At 45.7% G+C, this 22,094-nt stretch overlaps 1 protein-coding gene across 2 annotated transcripts in view; it reads left to right on the top strand.

Annotated features, from left to right (window-relative positions):
• LOC120826197 (dolichyl-diphosphooligosaccharide--protein glycosyltransferase subunit STT3B) overlaps positions 1-22,094 on the top strand; it is an 89,291-nt gene that overhangs the window by 46,092 nt on the left and 21,105 nt on the right. For both annotated transcript variants that reach the window (XM_078081357.1, XM_040188278.2), the window contains exons 2-3: positions 10,974-11,082; positions 17,577-17,864. In XM_078081357.1, coding sequence (XP_077937483.1) covers positions 10,974-11,082; positions 17,577-17,864 — 397 coding nt within the window. The remainder of the gene's footprint in view (positions 1-10,973; positions 11,083-17,576; positions 17,865-22,094) is intronic.

Here is a 22,094-nt window from a genome sequence, read left to right as displayed (position 1 = left end):
AGCCAAAAGGCGGTGAAAGCTCTTCACCGTCCCCGTCTCTGGTGACATTTTCATTTGAGGAACAACAAAAGGCTCATTGTGCTTTCTCGGCTGGAAATTACAGTGGGCCACTGCCCCCCCCCACCAAACAAACCATAGTCCTCTTCCTCCAGTGCGATTATGCACGCAGAGTTACGGTGAGCAGCCTTTTTTGATGTGTTTCATAAAGTGTGGGTATCTGTATTCTGCGTGGCTGCTCATTAGATTGCCGGGGTCATTGAGGGCTGCTGCATCAAACGAGCGCTCCTTTGGCTGCCTGCTCGGAGCTCCTGTTGCCTCCATCGTACTCGCTCCTCTGCTTTTGTCTTCTGCAAAGGGAGACATGATCTGACGCCGAACCTTTTGAGGCCCTTTTGTATTTCTTTTTTCCCCTCTGCACAGGGGTGTAGGAGCACAATGCAATTAATAATATTCGACTCTCAGTAATGTGCGAGGAGCTGTGTTGCTTGAGATGCATAACCATGCCCACCAAAGTAAGTGGGGCGGGGGGGGGGGGGGGGGGCTTTTAATTGCGGTTTGCACGGAGTCACTCATGAACTTACCGAGGATCTTTAGTAAGCATGAGCTATGTGCTCTGTCCCACCGGTTCACTCAGGCTAAATCAAATTTAAAAGGAACTTAACGTGAGCAAAAAAGTCTCTGTCGAGTGTGGCCGGCGGCCAAGGTGGCACACGGTATGTGGCCATGCGATTTAATATCTGCACGCTCGGCATATGGCTCCTTTCGGTCAGTCAGACCGCGTCACCATCGCTGGGATCACAGACGACGTGCCTTCATGGGAAGGTGGTTTGATGATAAGTGTGTCTTGAGCGGATAACAATGACACGCTGCACAGCCCCTTTTCTGTCTACATGGTTATAGCATACGGAGTAGATTCCTAATGCTGTGGGTAAGAAAGAGGCCATTTCTGATTTACCCAAATAAACATGTCGCTCGTCGGGGGAAGCAGAAGCTGGTCGGGTGAGTGGGGGAAACTGGAGCGTGTGCTACTTAGCTGGCTGATGGAACTACGGTGTTGATTTTAGAGTGAGACAACATTGAGCCCTGCTCCTCAGGCTTCTGCCTTTAATTCTCACAGGGCTTCTTAGACCGTAACCCTGAGAAATTGAAAGGGAATTAATGGCCTGCTTGGTGATGTTAACACTGTCTCTTCATTTGTGCTTCGCGCTGCACCCAAACCTCTTACAATGTTCGCTACAAACAATTGCTAATTTGCAGCCCTACCGTGCATGCGGAAACGAGGAGTGGACAGTTGTAGACTAGAATAAAATTCCCGACTCTTTGCTGTGTTGCTGGGAAGATACTGATACCGTAGGATTTCTTTTAGACTAATGGCGTTACACACATATATATATATTTCTGTGTTTTTGGAATCGCAGGCTAAATGTACCGTGTTATTAATGTCACTAATGGCTTTGTTACGCAGACCAGACCCAGGCTTGTGTCCCATCGCAATTATGAACTTCCTCCAGTCGGTCAGTTTTTATTCACATACAAAGCAGTCACAAAGGGACTCTGTACATTTGCTGTTGTGTGACCATTTAACTGCGGACTTCTGTTTCCTCCTCCAACTGATCAAAGCTACACCTCACACTTGCTATCTGTTGCTCTCAGAGTATATTTTAAGGTATGTACGAATCGCTGACAGGCCTTGCCTGGAGTTATTCATCATATCTCTTATTGCCCTTAAATCCCTCCCTACAGCCTGACACCCCCGTGGAATGACCATCGGAGGGCTGCCACCAACCCCGTCTCACCGTGTTGAGTTCCCTTAAATAAAAAAATACTGTTTAAAGAAATATTGATATACCTAAAATAGGAGAGTCTGTATATCTGCCCGCCCCGTGAGTGCTCTCGGTGCACGGAAGAGGAGAGCCGGGAGTCCATACCTCCTGGAAAACTCCCCCGTGGACGAATGAAACATTGCTTTGTCACCACTGTAGGACAAGAGAGAAAATGAGCCGGAGAGAAGCGCTCCCTTCGGTTCTCCTCCGTTTTATCACAGCCATAGAATATGAAACGGGAGAGGCAGCCATTTGTTGGAAAAAAAATAATGATGAAGGGACCTCATCGGTGCAGAAGACACTGTGTAATTACTCAGTCTGGCAGTAAATTGTGAGCCCTCAGGATTCCCTAACCACCGCGGCCAGGCCGTTCGTGCAGACACGGCAGCTTTGCATGCCGCAATAACTTTTATGATGTATGCGCACTGTATTAATGTTTACCGGTGAGACGCGGGTAAAGCGCCCTGTATCTTTCTGACTGGTGCGTTACGGAGTGCGCTGATGTTCGAGCCAATGGGGCGATGACGTCTTACTGTGGTTTCTCAGTGACTGTTCAGCTCACAGCAACAAAAAAAACAATAACCCTGTTGTCCTCAACGCGCAGAGCAAACACATTTTTCGCCCACTAGAATCAATTTCACTGTGGCCTGCATAATTGTTCTTAACGTCCACTTTCTATGGTTTCATCGCGGCGTGTTGACCTGTCGCTTCTCTCGGCGTCTTGCTTCTTCCTGCACCAGGTGGCTGTCTGTTCGAAGGAAGGAGGCTGCTGGCCTCAGTTTACCCTCGCTGCTGGATTTCTTTCAGCCGGGAGCCTCGCAGTGGGGGGGATTTAGTAGTGTGTAGCTCCAAAAAGCACCGTTCTTTCGAAGCACGGAGGCCCCTGCGCTGCGCTCCTTTACGCCCGTCGCCAGGACGTCGTCGCAAATTGTACTTGTATGTTAATTACCTTCCTCGTTACGCCTTGTCAATAGCTGGACAAGGAACTTCAGAGCAAACGTGTGGCGTTGTTTTGTTTTTTTCTTTCTCACGAGTTATGAGGCGGCCTTCAATAGAGATCTCAACTCGCGATGATTAGGCCTGTAATTACTGCGGCTGTTTGTTCTCGTGTGTTTGTTTGTTTGTGATATCCAAATGATCAGCTGCCCGCTCCCACAGCAAAGCTCTTTGTGTGCCGGTAATTACTGCCGGTCTCCGGGACCCACCGCTGCCTGCTGGTTCCACCCGGGTCCCGCAGGGCCTCCCCTATTTTGGGTCCACGGTAACAGTGGCTTTTGATAAAAGAGAAGAATCTTCCCCAGCAGACTTCTTGGCTAAAAGTGGAATTGGCATTTCTTTTATCCATTGCCTTTCGCACTCTGTACTTTTGGGAAACGTCCCATTTATTATTATTATTTTTTTTTTTTACGCCGTGCCATTTGAAATGGACTCAAATCTTTAGAATCGCTCTTGTTTTGGAGACGTTTGACACCGTTCCAAATCCGGGACTGCGTGTAGCTCGGCTTATCGACTTTGCCGAATTTAACAAAGAGTTGAGGGAGGAGTTTGTGCCAAATGACTGGCTAGGAAAATATGCTCAACGAGAAGGTTAAGGCACCGCCTGGGACTTCTCCCAGGCTTTTATTTTTTAAACTGGTAAATCCCCATGTCTGCCGGCCCTTTTAATGTGCTAATTTTTCTTTTTAGCACCTTTTTTACTTCACCCTTTTGCAATGTTTTCACATTGGATATGTTGAAGGAAATCTTTTGGGATTATTACTATTAGGAGTCGTGGCTGGACTGAAACAGCATCTCAGGCCCGGGGACAAAAATCACAGTCGACTCTTGTAGTGCCTTTGGCTCTTCTGTGTTGGATTTTCATTTTGCCCATTTAATCGCGCCGAGCCTCTGCTAATGGTTCTTTTCCTCGTTCAGCGCTCTGTATGCCGCCTGGAATTTAATTGTATTCCATTTTTCATATTAACTTTAAATCAATTCATTCAGACTGAAAACCGACACGTACCTTTTGAAAGTGCTTTTGTAAATATAAATTTCATGAAAAATCCTCTTCTGCTTCAGTAAAGCGCTGCAGTGGACTTGCTGTTTCAATGGCTTTCACCATCGGTGCTTTATTTTTTTCAGACGACAATTACAAGTTTAATTCCATTTACAATGCATACATAACCCCCCTCTACATTACGATTATACATTATGTTACATATATGGGGGATGGGAAGGTATCTGCTCTGTCTCCTAGTAAACCAATGACATTGTTTTCCTGGAGTCCTGGTTTACGAACTAAAAATGTTGTCTCTGCGAGTTTATTTGATATAATCAGTTGTTGTGGAGCATATGTCTGTTTCTCTGTGCAAATGGCACATTCTACATCCTCCTAAATCCACCCTTTTACCGAGGGGAAGACGACCCAAATACGTTCAGTAAATTAGCAGGAGTTTTGTCTATTCTTGACCACTCGTGGGGAGATTAGCGTGTGAGGCTATTCCGTGTCCTGTCTCTGTTCGGTCTGGGGGGAGATGGGAAGCGGAGCTTTGTGGGGTATTAATAACATTACAGTCCAAACTAAAAAAAGCGTCAACTTTTAAGAGATGATCAGTTTGCTTTCAGCTGCATTTCTGCAGCAACGCAGGGGAATGTGAAGCGTCTGATTGGCCCTACTTGATCGAGGCAACACCCGTCCAACCCTCTCAGCAAGGTTGTAGGTTTCCATTTTGAACACCATCAACAGTATTTTCCCTAGGTTTGCACCTTCGGGGCAGGGGGGGCAAATGGGTTGGCCGAATGGGGGGGGGGGGGGGGGGGGGATAGTCACTCTGGTGTTCGCTACTGCGAGCAATGGAGGCCACCTCGTTATTAGAATAATAAGAATGCATTCTGCACAGTAATTGCTGTGGTGGGGTTCAGATCTCTCATCCATCTTCTGTAATCACTAATCAATACTAACCAAGCGCCAGCTGGTTAATTGTGCCACACGGCCGCCTGCGTGTGTAACTAGTGTAACCCAAGCCCAAAAAGCACAGTGGCCTAATGGTTCCGTCATTCATGGAATCCCTGCACGCCTGCTTAGTTTTTGCGAGTGCCGATAACCTCAAACCGTGCCTGCTGCGGCTTTTACGGTGCATTTAAAAGTAACACCCTGTGAAGGTAATATATTTGAAATTCAGATCATACTGAGAACTTTTATCTTCCTCCCATTCCATTTCACATACACAGTGAACAGAAATCCCAATCATTTTAGTAGCTCGAGAGGATGAGGCTTGTTGTCAGTAGCGAGTACTGGCTGTTTCATATAAAGGAGGTGTCTGTGAGGTCTTATTGTAGGCAATATTGTAAATTTATATCACCCATCGGCTGCATTTTTTCATTCCCATCGGAATTCACTTCTCCCACCGAAGTTGCACACAACAAAATTTGATCCGTCCTACATTCCGCGGTTTTCACTGACAGTCATTCCTTTGTTACAGGTGGAACAATCCACAGAGAGCGTGTTGTGTTCTCGTACAAGGCGGCTGTTTCTAAAATCCCCCTGTGGTGTCACTCCTATATAGGTAGTCGAAATGTCCTGCTGTTGGACGGCCGTCTCCGCTGGCCTCATTGGACTCAGTTGACCAGGCACATTCTTCTTTATCATTGCCTCACTGAGAGCAACCTGCCTGGTTTGGATTGCTAATCTGTTTGTAGTGGGTTTTTTGCAGGAATCTGTAGAGTGTGAAAAGATTCTGTGTACCTTGAAATGTCTTAATTGACGTCCGTTGCCCGGCCCCCTTAAATATTCCTTCTTGGCGTGGATCACAGGCGTGCTGTCAAAGGGGATCCAGGGTTTAATTAACAAGTACAAACAAAAAGAAATGAACAGCAGAAACGGGCTTAGTATTTGTACCTGATAAATGAAATCTGAAATCTTTGCTTGCCCTTTCCAGCTTTTTCCATTACAGTTCTGCTGCTGCCGCTGGCGCATGCGTGATCACTGTGCACACTGGATAATGTATTATTCTCTGCATCTCCTGTTATCCTATAGCTTGTGTAAGCAACTTGCCATGCGTGGCTAGGAAAGTAGCCTAATTCCAGATCAATCGTTCTATTAGAGCCGCAAGGCATTAGAAGTCTGTCATTGTGATGGGAATTGCAAAGCTGTTCCCCCTCAGGTGTGAATAAGGGCCTGTGTGTCTCTGAAAACATAATTAGGGTGTCAATAGAAATGACGGGTTGGCAGGAAAATGTGGAGCTCATCGGCTAATTGCCTTCAAATGGCTAACAGAGTATTTTATACTTTAAAGCAGCACGTTCCAAATCAAAACACATTTCAAACCACACGCCTATTTACGCATTTTCTATTGGAGTAAAATAGAGATTTAGAGAAGTCTTTATTAGGCTGTGCCCTATTTCACAGTAGAATAACTGAGTTGTAAAAAAGAAAAACCAACTGTTTGATGTGGGAATCTTTATCTTGCCTGTCAACATGGGGTGCTGGAGCAAATAAACAATGGTACTTTATAGCTGTGGTGTCTACTCGGTATTCCCAGTTAAAGAAGGAACTATAATGTGCACTGAAATGATTCCCCTCGGCAAGTCAATATTTATGCCGTTTCATATCTCGATGCTTCAGGACGCAACCTCATTTAAAAAATTGTATTCATTAGTTCCAACAGGCAATCCTCTGGCTCTTTGCATATTGACATGATGATCTCACACCCCGCAACGGCACAAAAACAGAAACCATCTGCTTGTTTTCAGAAAAGCTTGGATCAGAGTGGAACTTTTTAGATCAATGCGAAGCAATGATCCAGTCCAGCATTTCCAGTGTTGATGCGTGTAGGGAATTGTGGGGTGTTTGTGATCAGCATGTTGTTTTTTACCAACTATTCGAATATATATTTGAATATAGATTATTCGTTGACAGCCCTACGAGCTAGTAAGTCATTAAAGACTATACATTATTTCTGATTCAAGTGATGTCTAACTACTATGAGCACCATATTTCCATGCAATTATTATTCATTCATTAGTCATTAAACCAACTAGAACAGACCGAGACCTCGCCCCTCCCGTCCCTCACGGCTGCTGGATGAAAGGCCAGGATGCCTCCTCTTGTCAGGTGATGGCAGTCGGGGAGGGGGAGGGGGGCACTCAGCATTATTAAAGCTATTTGGCAGCTGTCAGTGTCCAGTGAGCCAGTTAGTGTGACCCTTTCCACCAGCGTGGTGTATTCGTTTTGGGACCGGCTGGGAAAGAGGGCGTTATGACTTTGAACTTACTATCGGGCAATTGTCGACTGATCCGACCAGAAAATCCTGTTGGGGGGTGTTGGAAGGTCAGTTCTGGATGGTGCACGTGGTGGTGAACCTGTTTGAGTTATTGTGAAGTAGCCAGTAAGGGGCTTCTCTAGGACGCTGAACAGTCAAGTGTTCAAAAGCTGGATCCTGAATTTACAAGCTAGCAGGCCTTAAATCTACTCACCCCAAAAACCGCAAGCACAGGTTTCTCTTTTGGACTTTTGTATGAACATTCTCTAGAAATTGTTTGTAGTATTATTATTATTATATACATAATTCTTAGGTATGTTTACATCCAAGTATGCTTTGCTTTGCCCAGCTTGAGTCGTATTGTGATTGGAGCAGGCCACCAGCCTCCTCATCTCTCAAGGAGCCCGTCTGTCATGGCAAACCTTTTGTGTAGGCGTTATGTGTTCAGCTTCTTTCATTATTGTGTTTCGATGTCTGCTGCCTTCAAAAGTAATATGGAACAAAAGCAAGAGCGACGACGCGTTCCTGCCCATCTGATTGGTTTCCCAAATCAAGCTCTCATTTACACATTATTCCCTCAGAGCTTGACGGAGTTGTCTAATTAGTCGGGGTGGTGCTTACACCCCTGGAACCAAAACTCTATTCACACATTCACCATATCGTCGACCAGTGGGGGGAAAAAGGCAATGATGCATCTGATTATGAAGTCGATACAGAATTAAGCATTACTGGCTCGTAAACAGCAACAGAGCCCACTTAGTCATGCTGATGATGATGGTCCCCGCCTCCTCCCCCATCTCAACACAAAGCTGGTAATCAGGGAAACGGACCTCGGTTAAAATGAATTATGGTGCACGCAGGGAGCCGTGAGTGATCTAAAGTGCACAATATGTCCCTCCTTATTTTCTTTTTTGCTTTGAGATATTATCTGAGGGGTTTATATAGGGACCGTCGCCCCCCTTCATCCTCCCAGCTGTCATTTTTTTGGAATGGTATTGGAAGTGTGTTGCTCATTTGCTGGTGGTTGTAGGGCATCACTCGTCATCATGTGCTCTGTGGCCTGAAACCATATTGGCAGCTTTGCATTAAATTGCTAATGTGCCTGGCAGCGCTACATTATCCGCCCCATCAAAGTGACAAGGGCAGGGATAAAGCACTGCGCCCGGCTGTCCACAAGATCTTTTTTCTTCTTTTTTTGTGGAAAAATCAGGGCAGCAGGCAAAGTTGTCTTTTCAGAATATCTTCTCTGAATTGGCTCGGTTTCCGCACCGCTGGTTTGACAGGTGCAGAACAACAAGGAAATAAATGTGTATATTCTACCTGCATTCAAAGTCAAACTGTGGTAGGACTCTCTCTCTCTCACCTGGCTGCCACGGCACCTTTGTAACGTAATGGGTCTCTGCACGCCTCCGTATTTCACAGAATGGAAGGACAAATGTATCGTCTGGACCACGGTCTGACTGCTCAGGATCGTATCGGTTGGCCACCGCAAATCGCGTGCAGGAAAATGAGCTTTGTGGGGGGAAGATGTAATGACGAGATTGAATCTCCGGCGACAAAACTGAACTATTCATGGCAACACAAACCCGTGCTGAAAGCACAATGGAAGTCTATTCTACTGTGTGTGTGTGTGTGTGTGTGTGTGTGTGTGTCTCTTGCAATCCGGCTGGATGGTTTGTTGGCCGTGGAGGCAGCACTGTGCCCAGACTCGGGGCGCTCCTCTGATTGTTTAGTGATATGATTACCCGAGAAGCCCCGAGGATAAACTCATGTCGGCTCCTCAATAGCTTTTCAAGATCACTTTCACAGGCACAATGCCCCTTACGCTTCACTTTTTTTCTTCTTCTCACGTTTTTGTGGAAGGTAAAATATAGCACATCTAATGTCCAATCATTCTGCTGCCTCTGACTCATGCACATGAGTAACTGCTATCTTGGAGGGACAGAAGATTGCTCTCTATTCCTGGACAATTACTAGAACATATCTTGCATTTGAATGTTTTTCAGGGCAACCTGTCAAAAGCGTTGAACCTGGTCTGCTTTGTGTTTGCATGTAGGACACCGGCATCAGAAGGTGCACATATTACAACGGTTGCATTTGAATGTGTGTCGTCTCAAAATGGACCCGTTTTCACTGGAGCCGTTTATTGGAAGAAGTTGAATCTTTTAGGTCCTGATAGAGACCAGTTCTCAGCATTGCGTTTGAATCATCTCTGTCCCCCACGTCTGTCGCCAGCCTTCACATGCGCTGTGAACAAACAGCACCGTGTGATGATTAATGAGCGCCGCCTCGTGCGGGCATTTTTTTATGTAAGCGACTCGCACTCGAGCAGCTTTGTAACTGCTCCCTTCTTTGCTGCTTGCTCTTACACAGAGGCTGCAGCTATCGATTCATTTAGTCATCCAGCATTCAACCCGTTGCAGGTTTATTATCCATTGATGGGATAAAAACAGCTTTTGCTTGATTAAGGAGCAATTGTAAATGTGCAAAAGAGAAAATAGGAGTGGGATTTTTAGCCTTTTAAGTAACACTGCATTTAAATAGATTGTATATATAGATACAATGATGTTACTCTTCAGATAACATTCATTTAGTTAATTTAGTTTTATGGTCGCTTTGGGTAAAAGTCAGCTAACGAAAAATATATGTAATAGTTTTTTCTCCAGTTGTGATTTTAGGTGTGTCGGTGTAGATACTTTCCTACTGGCTGCATAACTGGAGCATGTGTTCTCGCTCTCTGTAGTCTCCGGGATTCAGTTAGGACTCATTGATCATGTTCATGCATCAAAATTTGTGGTAGTATGTTGGCAGGTAAAGGGCGGGACGTGATGCAAAACCAGCTGCACATTAACAGGTTGCTTTGGGATTTACAAAAAGAAACTACTCACTGGCAGGCGTGCGCAAGGTTGTGTGAATCTGAACATGTTTTTGGACGTACGCAACTGACTTTAATTGTGACGTGTCCACTATAGAGCTACCATTACCTTTTGATTTAAAGTACATAAATTCAGACCATAATGGCTCCCAGCCTTCAATTACAGCAGTGCCATGGTTGCTCCCAGGGAACAATGAACCCAATTCTGGATGTTCCCACTGAATCCCCAAATAAACGTGGCTTTGTGTTCTTTTGTACCCTTTTTGGCCTCTTTTCGGTCCGAACCTGTCGTGTATGTAAAAGGAGCCGATGAGTCATATCAGGTGATCTGCTGTCCTCTCCGTAGTCTCTTGGAGACGGATAAGACGCCTGTGCACGGAGTGTGAAGCGCCAGGTGTGTGTGGTCCTCTGAACATACCATAAAGCAGAAGACATTAATGAGCTCTGCTGCAAAGCAGGTGCTTCTGAACATTCACCGAACACTTGCTCGCTTCTCTTTGGCAGCAGTCTCCTCGGCGGAGTCAGCTCTTTGGTTGTTCTGCTTGACAGCGATCCCTCCCCCACAGCCTACCACCTCCCCGGTGTGAATCGAGCCCTGTTTGCACTGATACGCCTCATATTTATTCCCTGTGTTTTTTGCGCGTGTTATTTTTCCGTACCCGTTTTTACACCCGCGCCCCCTCAGCCAGTGGCTGCCGTTGTCGATCTGTGTGCAATAGGCAGGCTTTGTTCTGGGGAAAAAATACAGCCCTTCATCTATCCAGTTTTTTAACCGAAGGCTGACCCGAGCGAGCACAATGGCTTTATGGTCTCTATTCTAACAAGGCCACGTCCCTGCAGCTCACCCATTCAGACCGCCTTCTGAATATCTGGAAGGGAAATTACTTTCTTTCCTAGAGTTAAGTGTTTTTGCTCCGTCGATAGCTATACTGCTTTAGCAAACTATGGTCTATAAGTGGAGAATGGCGTTTCCTCATTGTGTGTGGTGATACTCAGCCGGCTCTTCTTTCTCTTTTTCCTCTTGTGTTTCTTTAGGTTCAATTACAGATCGACGCACCATCTCACCACAAATGGCTTCTACGAGTTCCTCAACTGGTTTGATGAACGGGCGTGGTACCCTTTGGGCAGGATTGTTGGCGGCACAGTAAGTCTGTCCTCAAGCTTCTTTTGCGCCATCATTCACTATTTCTACGTTTGCTTACATCCTTATTGAAGTTGAGGAAAATAATCAATTTGAAATGAGATGAAACGGTGCGTGATGGTTTGCACTTGTGTGCAGCTTGGGGTTGTGATCCCACTGCTCAGCCTCTCCAGGAGGTCTTATGTAAGGCCGCTGAAAGGGTGCTCCAGGCGATCGAGGCTCCTCAGATGGAGGAGGAGCGGTGCGGCATCCTTTCTAGTCGTGGATCATCTCTACTCGTGGAGGAATGCTGGAGGGGTCGTGGAGTTTGATGTCTGGCTTGTGACCAATGACCTACAGAGGACGGTGCACATGAGATGCCGAGGCCACTGATGCAGTACTCGCTTGCCAGAATCACTTATTGCTGTGGATACACAGCTCTCGAGGATATTTGCATATTTATAAGACGTTGTGCTCTGCCAAGATTTTACCCCAGCTTCGGCCACAGCAGCCTCAAGTCAAGTGTTTCCAGCGCCGTTATTTTAGGATTGCACCGCCACATTTTGCAAAACGCTGTTGGCTTTATCAGACTCAAGTGTGTAAAGCCGTAAAGAAGACGTTCAGCAGCTCCGCCATGCCACTCTGACAGATTGCCCCCGCCCCCTCAGCAATGGAGTAAGAGGCTGTCTTGGATGCTGGACTACGAGGGAATCAGGGTCTTGTTGAGTGGGGGTTGAAATGGGGCCTCAGATTAGCCGGCAAATTTGAACCTAATTCTCAGTCATGTGAGTATTGTGCTCAACTACAGAGGGAGTTATGGCCGGAGACAAAGCTCCGAATTTACAAGTTGATCTCTCACCTGTGGTCATGAGCTCTGGGATGGTGACTGAAAGATTCAACAAGTTTTTATCAGGTTTTTTTCTCGCCCTTTGGGACTATGCTGAGGTCTGTTCCCCAAGAACTGCAGCTCTGCAGTGTTTTGAAAAGAGCCAGTTGAAGCGGTTTAAGACTCTGTTAGAGTCCTTCATCCCTCCCTAATGGAGATGGACTTGGCGTGTCTATATTGGCTCAGGCCGCGTTGGAGGGGGGGATTCCACATTCCATTAGATGCTGACTAGGACGAAAGGGAAGGCTGGGCTACTTTTCTTAGCATACCGCCATTGTGAATTTGACCTACTTAAGTGGCAAAAAAGGATGGATGAAGCTTTATTTTAGCCATGGCAGGAATTTGTGGGGGATTTGCAAAATCTGTAGTTTTAATCCTTTTTATATTGAAGGATAATCAGTCTAGTCTTGTGTAAAATTTAAGTTTTTATTAATAACCATCTTAAACTTTGGTGCAATGAACCAACATAAATACTGGAGGTGGAGGTGTACAGTTTACACTTTCTGTGTGTGGACTTGGGAAAGGCAGTGTAAGGATACCATACTCCTATAAACCGCCTGCAGGCAGCATGGATTTAAGTCACAATCCAGTGGCCCCAGTGAGCTGTTCACCTGACAGATCCCCCCCCCGGGCTGCTGTGGTCTCCTGGCTTACCAGCAGCAGCGGTTGTTGTGAAACATGGACCCTGTTCAGTGAAAAATGCAGCGCGTCAATCGCACGCAATTTATCTCCCATTTCCCCCATCCTGCCCCTCCTCTCTGCATCTCTTCTCTTCTCGGCCCAGCATCCTGTGAACCGTGGGGCTTGTGTGAGTGAGAAATGCATGAATAGATAAAAACCTTTGGCCTCTTCATCTGCCTCCTCGCGAACCCTCCTGCATTCTTTCTTTGGCGCAAGCGTCACAAATCCAGAAACCTCGTCCCCTCTGAGCTCCAAATGCACGAGCAAATAATGCAACAGGACTACACAATGCAGGTCCTCAGTGCCAATTAGATGTAAAAATGTCTCCCAGTGTGTCTCCATTAGTGGCGGACGCCGGTGCCTCCAGTTCCCTTCTCGCTCTTTCTTTCCTGCTTTCCCCGCGCAGGCTGATTTGGAGAGTCCCTCTGCACGGTTGAGACAGCGAGGCATGTTAATGTGTCTATCGGATGGTGTTATCATTTACAGCACCCAGCAGATGGTGCGGGGCAGGAGCAGAGGCCGTGCTACATGCTGATGTTGGAAAACAATGCTCGCTACCGCACAAGGGAAGCAAGCCATCGGAATCCCAAACTCATCCATCAGCGTCCCTCTGTCAAAGACAATTACCATCAGCTAATCGTAAATGCTTATGACAAGCCTGGATTGTATTAACGGATGTGTTGGCTCTGTTACGGTGCGTAGCTTTCTACCCATCGGGTACAGCTGAAACTCCTGATTAAACTGGAAATGGGAATTGCGAAGCAAATGGTTAATTTACAAGATCCCTCGGCTGCACAGCCCCTCGTCTCCTGCCTGCAAATGAACGAGCAGAGAGCTCACGCCTAGTCTTCCGCCACCACAGTTGGCAGGTCATTGAATGTAGTTAGTAAATGTTGTTTAGAAGATGATGGCAAGTTGTGCTGCTCTCTGCTTACATTTAGTTGAACGTGGCGTACAGTGCTCAGCAGACTACCCTCGAGCGTGACAGATCTGCAAACAGAGGGCACACGAGGGCTCGCGCTTTATCAAAGCTCTGGTTTTGTGCGAGGTTTCGTACACCGGTGTGATGCACCGCTTTCTCTCCGGCAAGACCTGGCTACAGATCTGGAGATGGTTTCTCTTTATGAATATTAACTCCCTTCTCCCCCCGACATCCATTTTTCTGCCAGAAGGTCTTATATTTATTTCAGATTAAACTCCATGATCGGCTCAGGCGAGACCGCAAATTTGCTTTGGTCTCCGTCCGCTTTATTGCACGAGAAAAGAGTAAATAGCTCGATGCCATACATTCAATAAAACAAGATACAATTACTCAAATGCTTTGAAAGCAAAAACAGGTTAAAAGCTCTGGTAGATTTAAGGCCGAGCTAACAGGATATCTGATGTCTCTTTGTTGGAAGCGGTTATAGAATCGAGTATTGGTCCTGCACAGAATATGTTTGCACTGCACTTGGTGAACTACTACGCTAGTCGTATTGACCTTGTATTGTGTGTGTGTGTGTGTGTGTGTGTGTGTGTGTGTGTGTGTGTGTGTGTGTGTGTGTGTGTGTGTGTGTGTGTGTGTTATAAACCGTGTTGGCGGATTACTGTGTCCCAAATGCACTGGCTAGATTTCTTCCTCCGCAAACTCACTGATTAGTGGGGGTGGGGGAAAAAAACGATTCTTCGATTTCTCTCGATTCTCTCTAGAACGATTCGGTCTCGTTTCAGAAAAGTTAATAATCGGAATAATTTTTTTTTTAAAAGCCCGTTTCGCGCGAGATATTTGCTCGCTCGCGGAGCTTGAACTTCGTTGCTCGCGAGGTTAGTCTCTGCTCGCGCTCAACGGTGTTTTCTACGCGCTCGCTGTTTTTCTTTCTGACAGTAAGGGGGCGGAGCCAGTCACCATGGTCTCTACACCTGATTGGTTACAAACCCCGTCTGTGGATTGGCTGGAGGGGGATAACATTTTTTAAGATAAAACGTTGTCAAAAAACAAACGCCCCCCTTCGGTAATCGTAGTGGACCGTAGATGACAATGAATCTGAATATCTTGCCAACTTTACCAAACTATGGAGGAGCCTGCGCATATCTTACCTCATTGTTTCGATTTTCCAAAAAGTCAATCCATATTGAAAGTTGGCAAGATATTCACAGATTTGGACTTTTTTCCGGTATTTTACAAATACGGACCGGTCTAAGAGCAGCTTTTTCTTCATTTAAAAGAAAAATGAATCTTTTTTTTTTTTTACATAGGCTACTTCCATATTGTGTTGAAATGCAGGCTGCATTGGTTCTTGCGTTGTTGATAGAAAATCATATATTTTTTTTATAGCAGTTTTTTTTCTCTTATAAAAAATTAGAGAACGTAATTCATCTGTTGATTTTCTTTAATTACCAAATAAAGTAGGAAGTGATTAGCAACTTCTGAGTAGCAAACTCAGATTTGAGAATTAGAAAATCGAGATGCATCGATAATTATTGCGTCAGTTTAGAATCGATAATCGGTTTAGAATCGAATCGTTGACCTCTCAATCACATTAACAAATGATCATGTTATTTAATTTAACTTAATCTTTTTAACAATTGGAGTAGTATACAATTTATAGACAATCAACTTGTAAACTAGACGTAATAATTACGGTTTAAAACTATTTGGTTGTAGAAACCAATTAGCCATTTTCCAAGGTATTTTCAGTAAAGTTTTGATTCAGTAACATGATGTAATTTCACTACCATTTCTGGGCCAATGTGTGTTGAATTTTAGCAACAGCTGTTGATTATTTTTGGAAACGCCATCCATACTTACTAAATGGATAACTTTTGGATCATTTATTTTCACACTGCAACAACACAGTTTGTAATAGACCTCAACCGTGGGCCGCAGTTATGCTGACGACCCACATTTTACTCTGAGGAAGTTTAGTGCCAGATGGTTGGTCGGTCACATTTGGCCTTTATAGGGTTGACAAGCAGGCGGTTGGGTCATTGTGTTGGCCACACTAAATGCAAATGTCTCCCTGTAACATGTAAATCTATGCAAAATATAGCGAGATTGAGGTGCTGGTGCACTGCCGAGCTCTCAGAGCTACTGCAGAGGTTCAACCAGCTGGCTGTGTGTGTCCACTCCAGACCTCCACCTGCGGTTTCATTTTCAATAGGACGCTGAGGTGTGGTATTGGGCACCAGACTCGTCTGCTGCCTTGTTCAAGGGCGCCGTGACAGTAGTTGCCGGAGTAACCACTGACTCTACACTGTACAAAAATTCTGTCTCCCCCGAGCATGGACGGGTTTCAGCTAAGACGGGCGTTTAGTTCACTCCCACACGCCATTCAGCATCACAGAAAGCCAATGTGCGGCAGCTGTTGGCATCGAACTGATGCTTTTAAAACGCACGGGGGTGGACGAGGGCCGGGTACATCTCCGGCTGCTGCGGTGTGATTCCCAATCTGTGGCTTTTACAAAGAATGGTTTGTGACCCCCCCCCCCCCCCCCCCCTCCCAAAAAAAAAGTTACATTACCTCGTTTTCATAGACCTGCGTCTATCAACGGCGGCCCCTGTGCTCGTACACTGAGGCCCTTCTGGCCGCAGGCGGAATTCACAAAGCACCTCTGCTCCAGCTGGAGGCGGCGGCCAGACGGTTTTCTGTTGCCTGAACCTTTTACCCGCCCGCACTGGTTGGCATGCTGCGTTTTCTCCTTTCATCTGCTGCGGTTCACTGTTCCTCATTGTCTCGTGGCCTCTCCGCTGGTTTTTAATCTTTCATCATCTCTCTCTCTCCTGTCTGCCTCTGCCTTTCTACAGCGTCTCGCTGTCTTTCGTCACCTCCATTCTTTGCCCCAACCCTTTTATTCAAAATTGGACGTATAATCCCGCCAGTCCTCATTAATTGTGTATGATAGCGTCAGCCTCTAAGCGCCCAGATGGGTCACACAGTTAGGAAGACGGACGAGCAGATATCTGATATGTGTTTGACACTTTTAGTGCCTCTGTGCTTGGACCGGTCCAGCAGCCCCCTCCCTTATTCCTGCCTCCACCCCCCAGAGAACGACTGTCAGGCGCTCTTTCTCCCCCGCGTTAGATAAGGGAGGCAGGCTTCTCTAATGTGACAGTCCATAACAACAGCAGCCTGTCAAGCCAGTAAACCGCTCTTTGTTGCCATAAGGACAATGACTGGAGTGCTCTTTAATTTTTTTTTTTTTAACATCTTTTGTCAGCTCCGGTGGAAGATATTTTCACAATGAACAAGCGAGGTAATGTATTCTAGAATGCCAAGTTAGAGCGCTGATAAATAATGCCCTGTGCCAGAGATCGGTGCCGGCTGTTAAATGTATTTTGGAGCACGCACCCTGCAGCAGAGTTCAAAATGAATAATAAATACAAAAAGTATTATTTGTACACAACCGGAGACCGCTCCATTAGTGAGTCCAATCCTCAGTCAAAAGGAAAGACGGGGTTGATTATCATTGAATGAGATCATCCCAATGCGCCAGCTAATTACAGAGAGGAGAAATACACCGATTGGCAGCCGATTGCAACTGGCTGGTTTTCAGGTGATAAGCTATTTGTTATTAATACACAAGCTAATGCTACATCACCTGATTGGGAATTTAATTCATTAACTTCATTTTATAATTTATGTGTGTTTGCACAGTTCACTTCTCTGATTAAACGGTCGAAAGCTGTTGGAGCCGCTGTGCTTTTATAAATGCACTTTGGGTCCAATGGGCAGGACCACCCAATTCAGCCCCTCTTGGCTCCTTTCACCACGCATGTAACAATATAACAAGAGATTTAAATAAATTATTCCGCTAATTCTTTTCTGGATTAGTACATTGGTCCACAAAGCATTAGGAAGAACAAATGCCTGAAAATGGTTACCAATGTGAGTCTTCGACTTATTTCCCTCGTACCCTTTGTTTATATTTTGCCTTCTCTGCCCCCTCCCCCCCCCCCCGCCCCCCCTCTCAGGTGTACCCGGGGTTAATGGTGACTGCCGGTCTCATCCACTACATGCTCAACCTGCTCCACATCACCGTCCACATCCGGGACGTGTGTGTCTTCCTGGCGCCGGTGTTCAGCGGTCTGACCGCCATCTCCACCTTCCTGCTGACGCGGGAGCTGTGGAACCAGGGGGCGGGTCTGCTGGCGGCCTGCTTCATTGCCATCGTCCCGGGCTACATCTCCCGGTCCGTCGCGGGCTCCTTCGACAACGAGGGCATCGCCATCTTCGCCCTGCAGTTCACCTACTACCTCTGGGTATGTACACCGGCTCACAGGGTGGAGCGTATGTGCAGTTTACTTTCTCCTGGTGAGAAATATGGAGCCCAAACAAGTGCTCACTCAGCTTTTAAACCTATTTCAGCTGAAAGAAACGTATCAATTCCCCCTTTTAACAGAGAAGGCTCAGTTTGTTCAGCTTTCGAGGATGTACTTTATGTAGCCAGAAAAGAAGCCCTATTTTCATCCTACATGTTGAATTATTTATCCAGGCACGCTGGGCTTCTCTGCAGTCCATGTGGAACCCAGGAAGCCGCATGCCGTGCTGTAAAACCGCCACAATAAGATGACCTTTTATGACTCAAAATTAAAACTCTCGAGGTAAAGGTTGAACCCCCCCGACCTCATTACATTTGCACTATCACTGTTCTCAACCTGGTTTATTTTGTATGTCACAATAAACATATTCCCTTTTTTGGAAACTTGAATTTGTCCCACTTAGACTTGTACTGCAACATTTTCTGGACCGTGACAGAACAAAATAAATTCCACACCAGTAGAAAGTTTTTTTTAATGCATCTGGGATGTTTGCAAGAACATATCTATGCACCTCCAGCTGGGAGATGTATGAAACGGACCTTTCACTGTGTCCACTCGTTAGAAGTTGTGGGTGATCTTTTTCATGTATTGGAGTTGGCCTTAACCAGCATTGAGGAAATTCCACTTTGTATTGCGCTGTGCCCGTTCAGTGGTACAGACTATATTCCTCTTTTTTACTGTTATACCCAGAGCGATGGTGCCAGAAAGGAATTATGCGGAAATGTTTGTTTTTCCGCTGTGCTGACTCGCTCAGTCTGGCTGGAATGTAGAATTTTTCGTCTTTCATTACCAGCAGCAACCCAAATGAACTCTGAGTCTCACACACCCGAGTGAAGGAACATTGGTGACGTGCAAGTTGCCACTCGGTGGATCGAATAAATACATGTGAGCAAACAATGACGTTTTAAAGGTTAAAAGCTGCTGACTTTGGAGAGAATCGCTGGAGGAAAACGTCATCACTGCCAGTCGTTAAAGCCCAGTGGGCATATTTCTTGTTTTTATAATATCCTGTCATCACAAGTAGTCTATGAAATTATTTTCAATTAACAAAATTGCCCAATGTTCCTGTAGACTGCAGCAAGATAATAGGAAGTGAAGTGGTTACAGTGAAGCAATTACAGTCATCACTCTGAAAGAATGTCACACCTGCTCAGTTAACATGGGGAAGCAGGTGTCAAAAGAACATGGCCGCTTAATGGGAGTGCACATTTAATGTAGTCATCATTTATCGACGCAAAAGAAATGGAGCAAAAAATGGAAAAGACTGAAGTGATCTGCAATTAGCGGTTTGCACAGACCGTATTTATTAAAACTGAACCTGCAAAGAGAAAGCCGCCTTCACCTGAAAAGTCTTCCAAGTATCACTGGAGCTCATTCATCCCCACTAGAGCGCTGCAGGAAAGACTTCAGTCACTTGTGGTCTCCAAATCAATGGTTTTGTTTCAATGGGTGTTTAGTATGATGCCTGAAAAGGTGCTTGTGGTTGAAGAGAGATTAAAATATTTCACTTTTTGGTGCAGCAATCAAGGGAAGCCGTGCAATGCGAACATCTGCGTAGGCCTGCAGGAAATACACCATTCCCGCAGCACTGCTCGCTTGGCTGATGAGCAGGTGTACTGGAAGCTGTCATTGGCCATAGCTATTTATGAATTTAGGCAATACAAAGAAATACAAAGACAAATTACCAGAGCGATTCATCCACTGACGGGGCATCACCTATTGCTCTTTGGCTTATAACAGGGCACCTGTTTGCTTCGGAAAATAACATTTTCTTTTTATTTCTACACCTGAAGCTTTGGATATTGTGCAGAAAAGATCATTACATGATAGGAAACGAGAATCCGGATGGTTGTACAATAACTGGTTTACTTCAACTGCATAAAATGTATATGTGCATTAAGTAAACTGTTTACAGTTAACAGATAACATTGTTGTGCTAGATCTTCGTTTCCCCCACCATTATATGCCACCGCCCAAAGAAAAATTCAGAGCGATGTTTGCTTTTTTTTTAATTCAGTTTATCAATGTTAAACGCGCAGTCATGGTGCACCCACTTTGACACGGCCCTTTGGTCACCAGCAGTGGGCCATTCAGGCGTGCTGGGATGTTTGGTCCTTGATATGTGAGGGACACAGACAAAATGTCCTTGCTTTGCGGCTATGTAATGCGACAGTTATTTCCATTTCAATGGGGAAACCCACCTTACATGCCAACGTGATCTCCAAAACCTGTTCGTAGAAATGTATACGAAAATCTTGAAGATACAAATTCGTAAAACAATACATACGAACTGGCGGCGGTTAACCACGCCCTTTGAGTGAACAACATGGCGGACCATGTTGGATTCTTGATTGAACGTCTCTCCGCCATCTTGGATTTTTTGAGGTGGTTAGGGTTAGTATTGTATTCTTACAATTTAACATTGATTTCTCGTTAAATGCAATTTTTTTTAATTTGACATCGTTAGACTTCACAAAGTGTGTTTACGGGGTGTAGGTCCCCATTCACTTTGAATAGAACCCAGAGTATCACTACGAATATGTATCTTCAAGATTTCCGTATACATTTTTACGAACAGGTTTTGGAGATCAGGCTGTACATGCATCCGTTGAATGTCCGTGATATCCAGTGCAACCCTGGCGAACAGAACAGAGGTCCAATATGCCGCCACAGGCAGTGAGTGGTATTAGTAGCTCATAGGATAATTGTCCAAGTTTAATCTGACCGTCAAGGCGTTTATTTCTCCCTCTTTTATAAGCGTTAAAATGCGCTGCGATTTCAGAGGTGACGCAGGTGTTTTGTCACGCCACATGACTCCCTGCTGTTTGACACAGAGTGACAGGCTTGTGAGTGCAGTCTGCTTTTTCTTCTGTCCAGTCCGAATCGGGCCCAGGTGCACGTTTCCATGTTGGTGTCATGGTGGTGTTGGTCCGTCACAAACACTGCAGACAACTCGGCCCCTGTAGCTGATTGGGAACCGGGCTGCCGCTTGCTGTCCAGGTGGCTGGCTGAGGGTACCTGTTGTTTATAGTCCCAATAGTTGACACCTGACTGTTTGCCGGCTCATTACCGTGAAACTAAAGGGTGTCAGGGAGGGGTAACATCCAAAGAACAGAGTGCATGTTCGGGGGAGCTAAACAAACTTGATGTGCACAAATGCATATGTACATGCATATCCAGAAATATACAAACCACATTGCAGAGACAGTTGCAGTTTTGATCTTTATGCATTTTCATAATTCATTTTTGTTAGCCTCGATATTTTCACAGTAGGCAATAAAAACCCTTTTAGCGACCCTTTTTAAACGTTAACAAAGGACCAATCAACTTGTTTTTTTTCCTTCTAAATACAAAAGATATTTTCCCTCCCGTGTCCATCAGAAATATCTTTTTTTAACTCAACTGGAGTCATTTCATTTCCAGGACCCATTCTATCATATCCATTTGTCTTGCCCCAGGAAATGTGCATCATGTTGCATTGGGGGACATCTGTTTGTCGCGGCGATAATATAATGGCCTCTTGTCATCTTGTGTGAATGGACGATGCATCTCCAGGTGAGGCAGGTGTTCCTCGCTGCAGCCATCACAGCCTCTTAAGGTGACGTGCCGTCAGCGAAGCGGCGTGCCGTCGTCCTCCGTCGGAGGAACGAATCCCCCTCCGCTCACCTGGTGCCTCTCGCGCGCTCCGTTCCGTTTGGCGAGGGCCCTGAAAAACGATCATCGCGGCCATGCACCACTGCTTCCCATTATCAGTCCCATTGTCTCATTTACCCACATTTGTCTTTGCGTTTTGCCTTTTCCCTCCTCGCTGTCTTTCTTCCATCTCGTCTCCCTTTAATTGTCTTTGTCTTCTTTTGTCCCCGTCGATGTTCTGTTCTGGCAGCGCTCTGCCTCTTCTCCCCACTCTGCGCTTTCTCCTCGTATCATTATTTGCTCGTTCTCTTCTCACCCTCTCCTCTTACCCTTTCTTACTCCATCATTTCCTCCACGTTAGTGGGGGGAAAAAGCCGAGAGCCGCTCTCAAGTCCAATCTTCATTATCCGACTCCTTCATTTCATCCACTAATAACCCATTCAGCTCCACTCGCTTAATCTGTGTGTTTACCCCCTCCCAACACACGCAAACACACACCCACAAACTCTTGCACCCTCCTATAATCTATAATTGAAT

The sequence above is a fragment of the Gasterosteus aculeatus genome, chromosome 10 (assembly GCF_964276395.1).
Source record: "Gasterosteus aculeatus chromosome 10, fGasAcu3.hap1.1, whole genome shotgun sequence".
Taxonomy (NCBI): domain Eukaryota; kingdom Metazoa; phylum Chordata; class Actinopteri; order Perciformes; family Gasterosteidae; genus Gasterosteus; species Gasterosteus aculeatus.
This window is presented reverse-complemented; position numbering and strand designations above follow the sequence as displayed.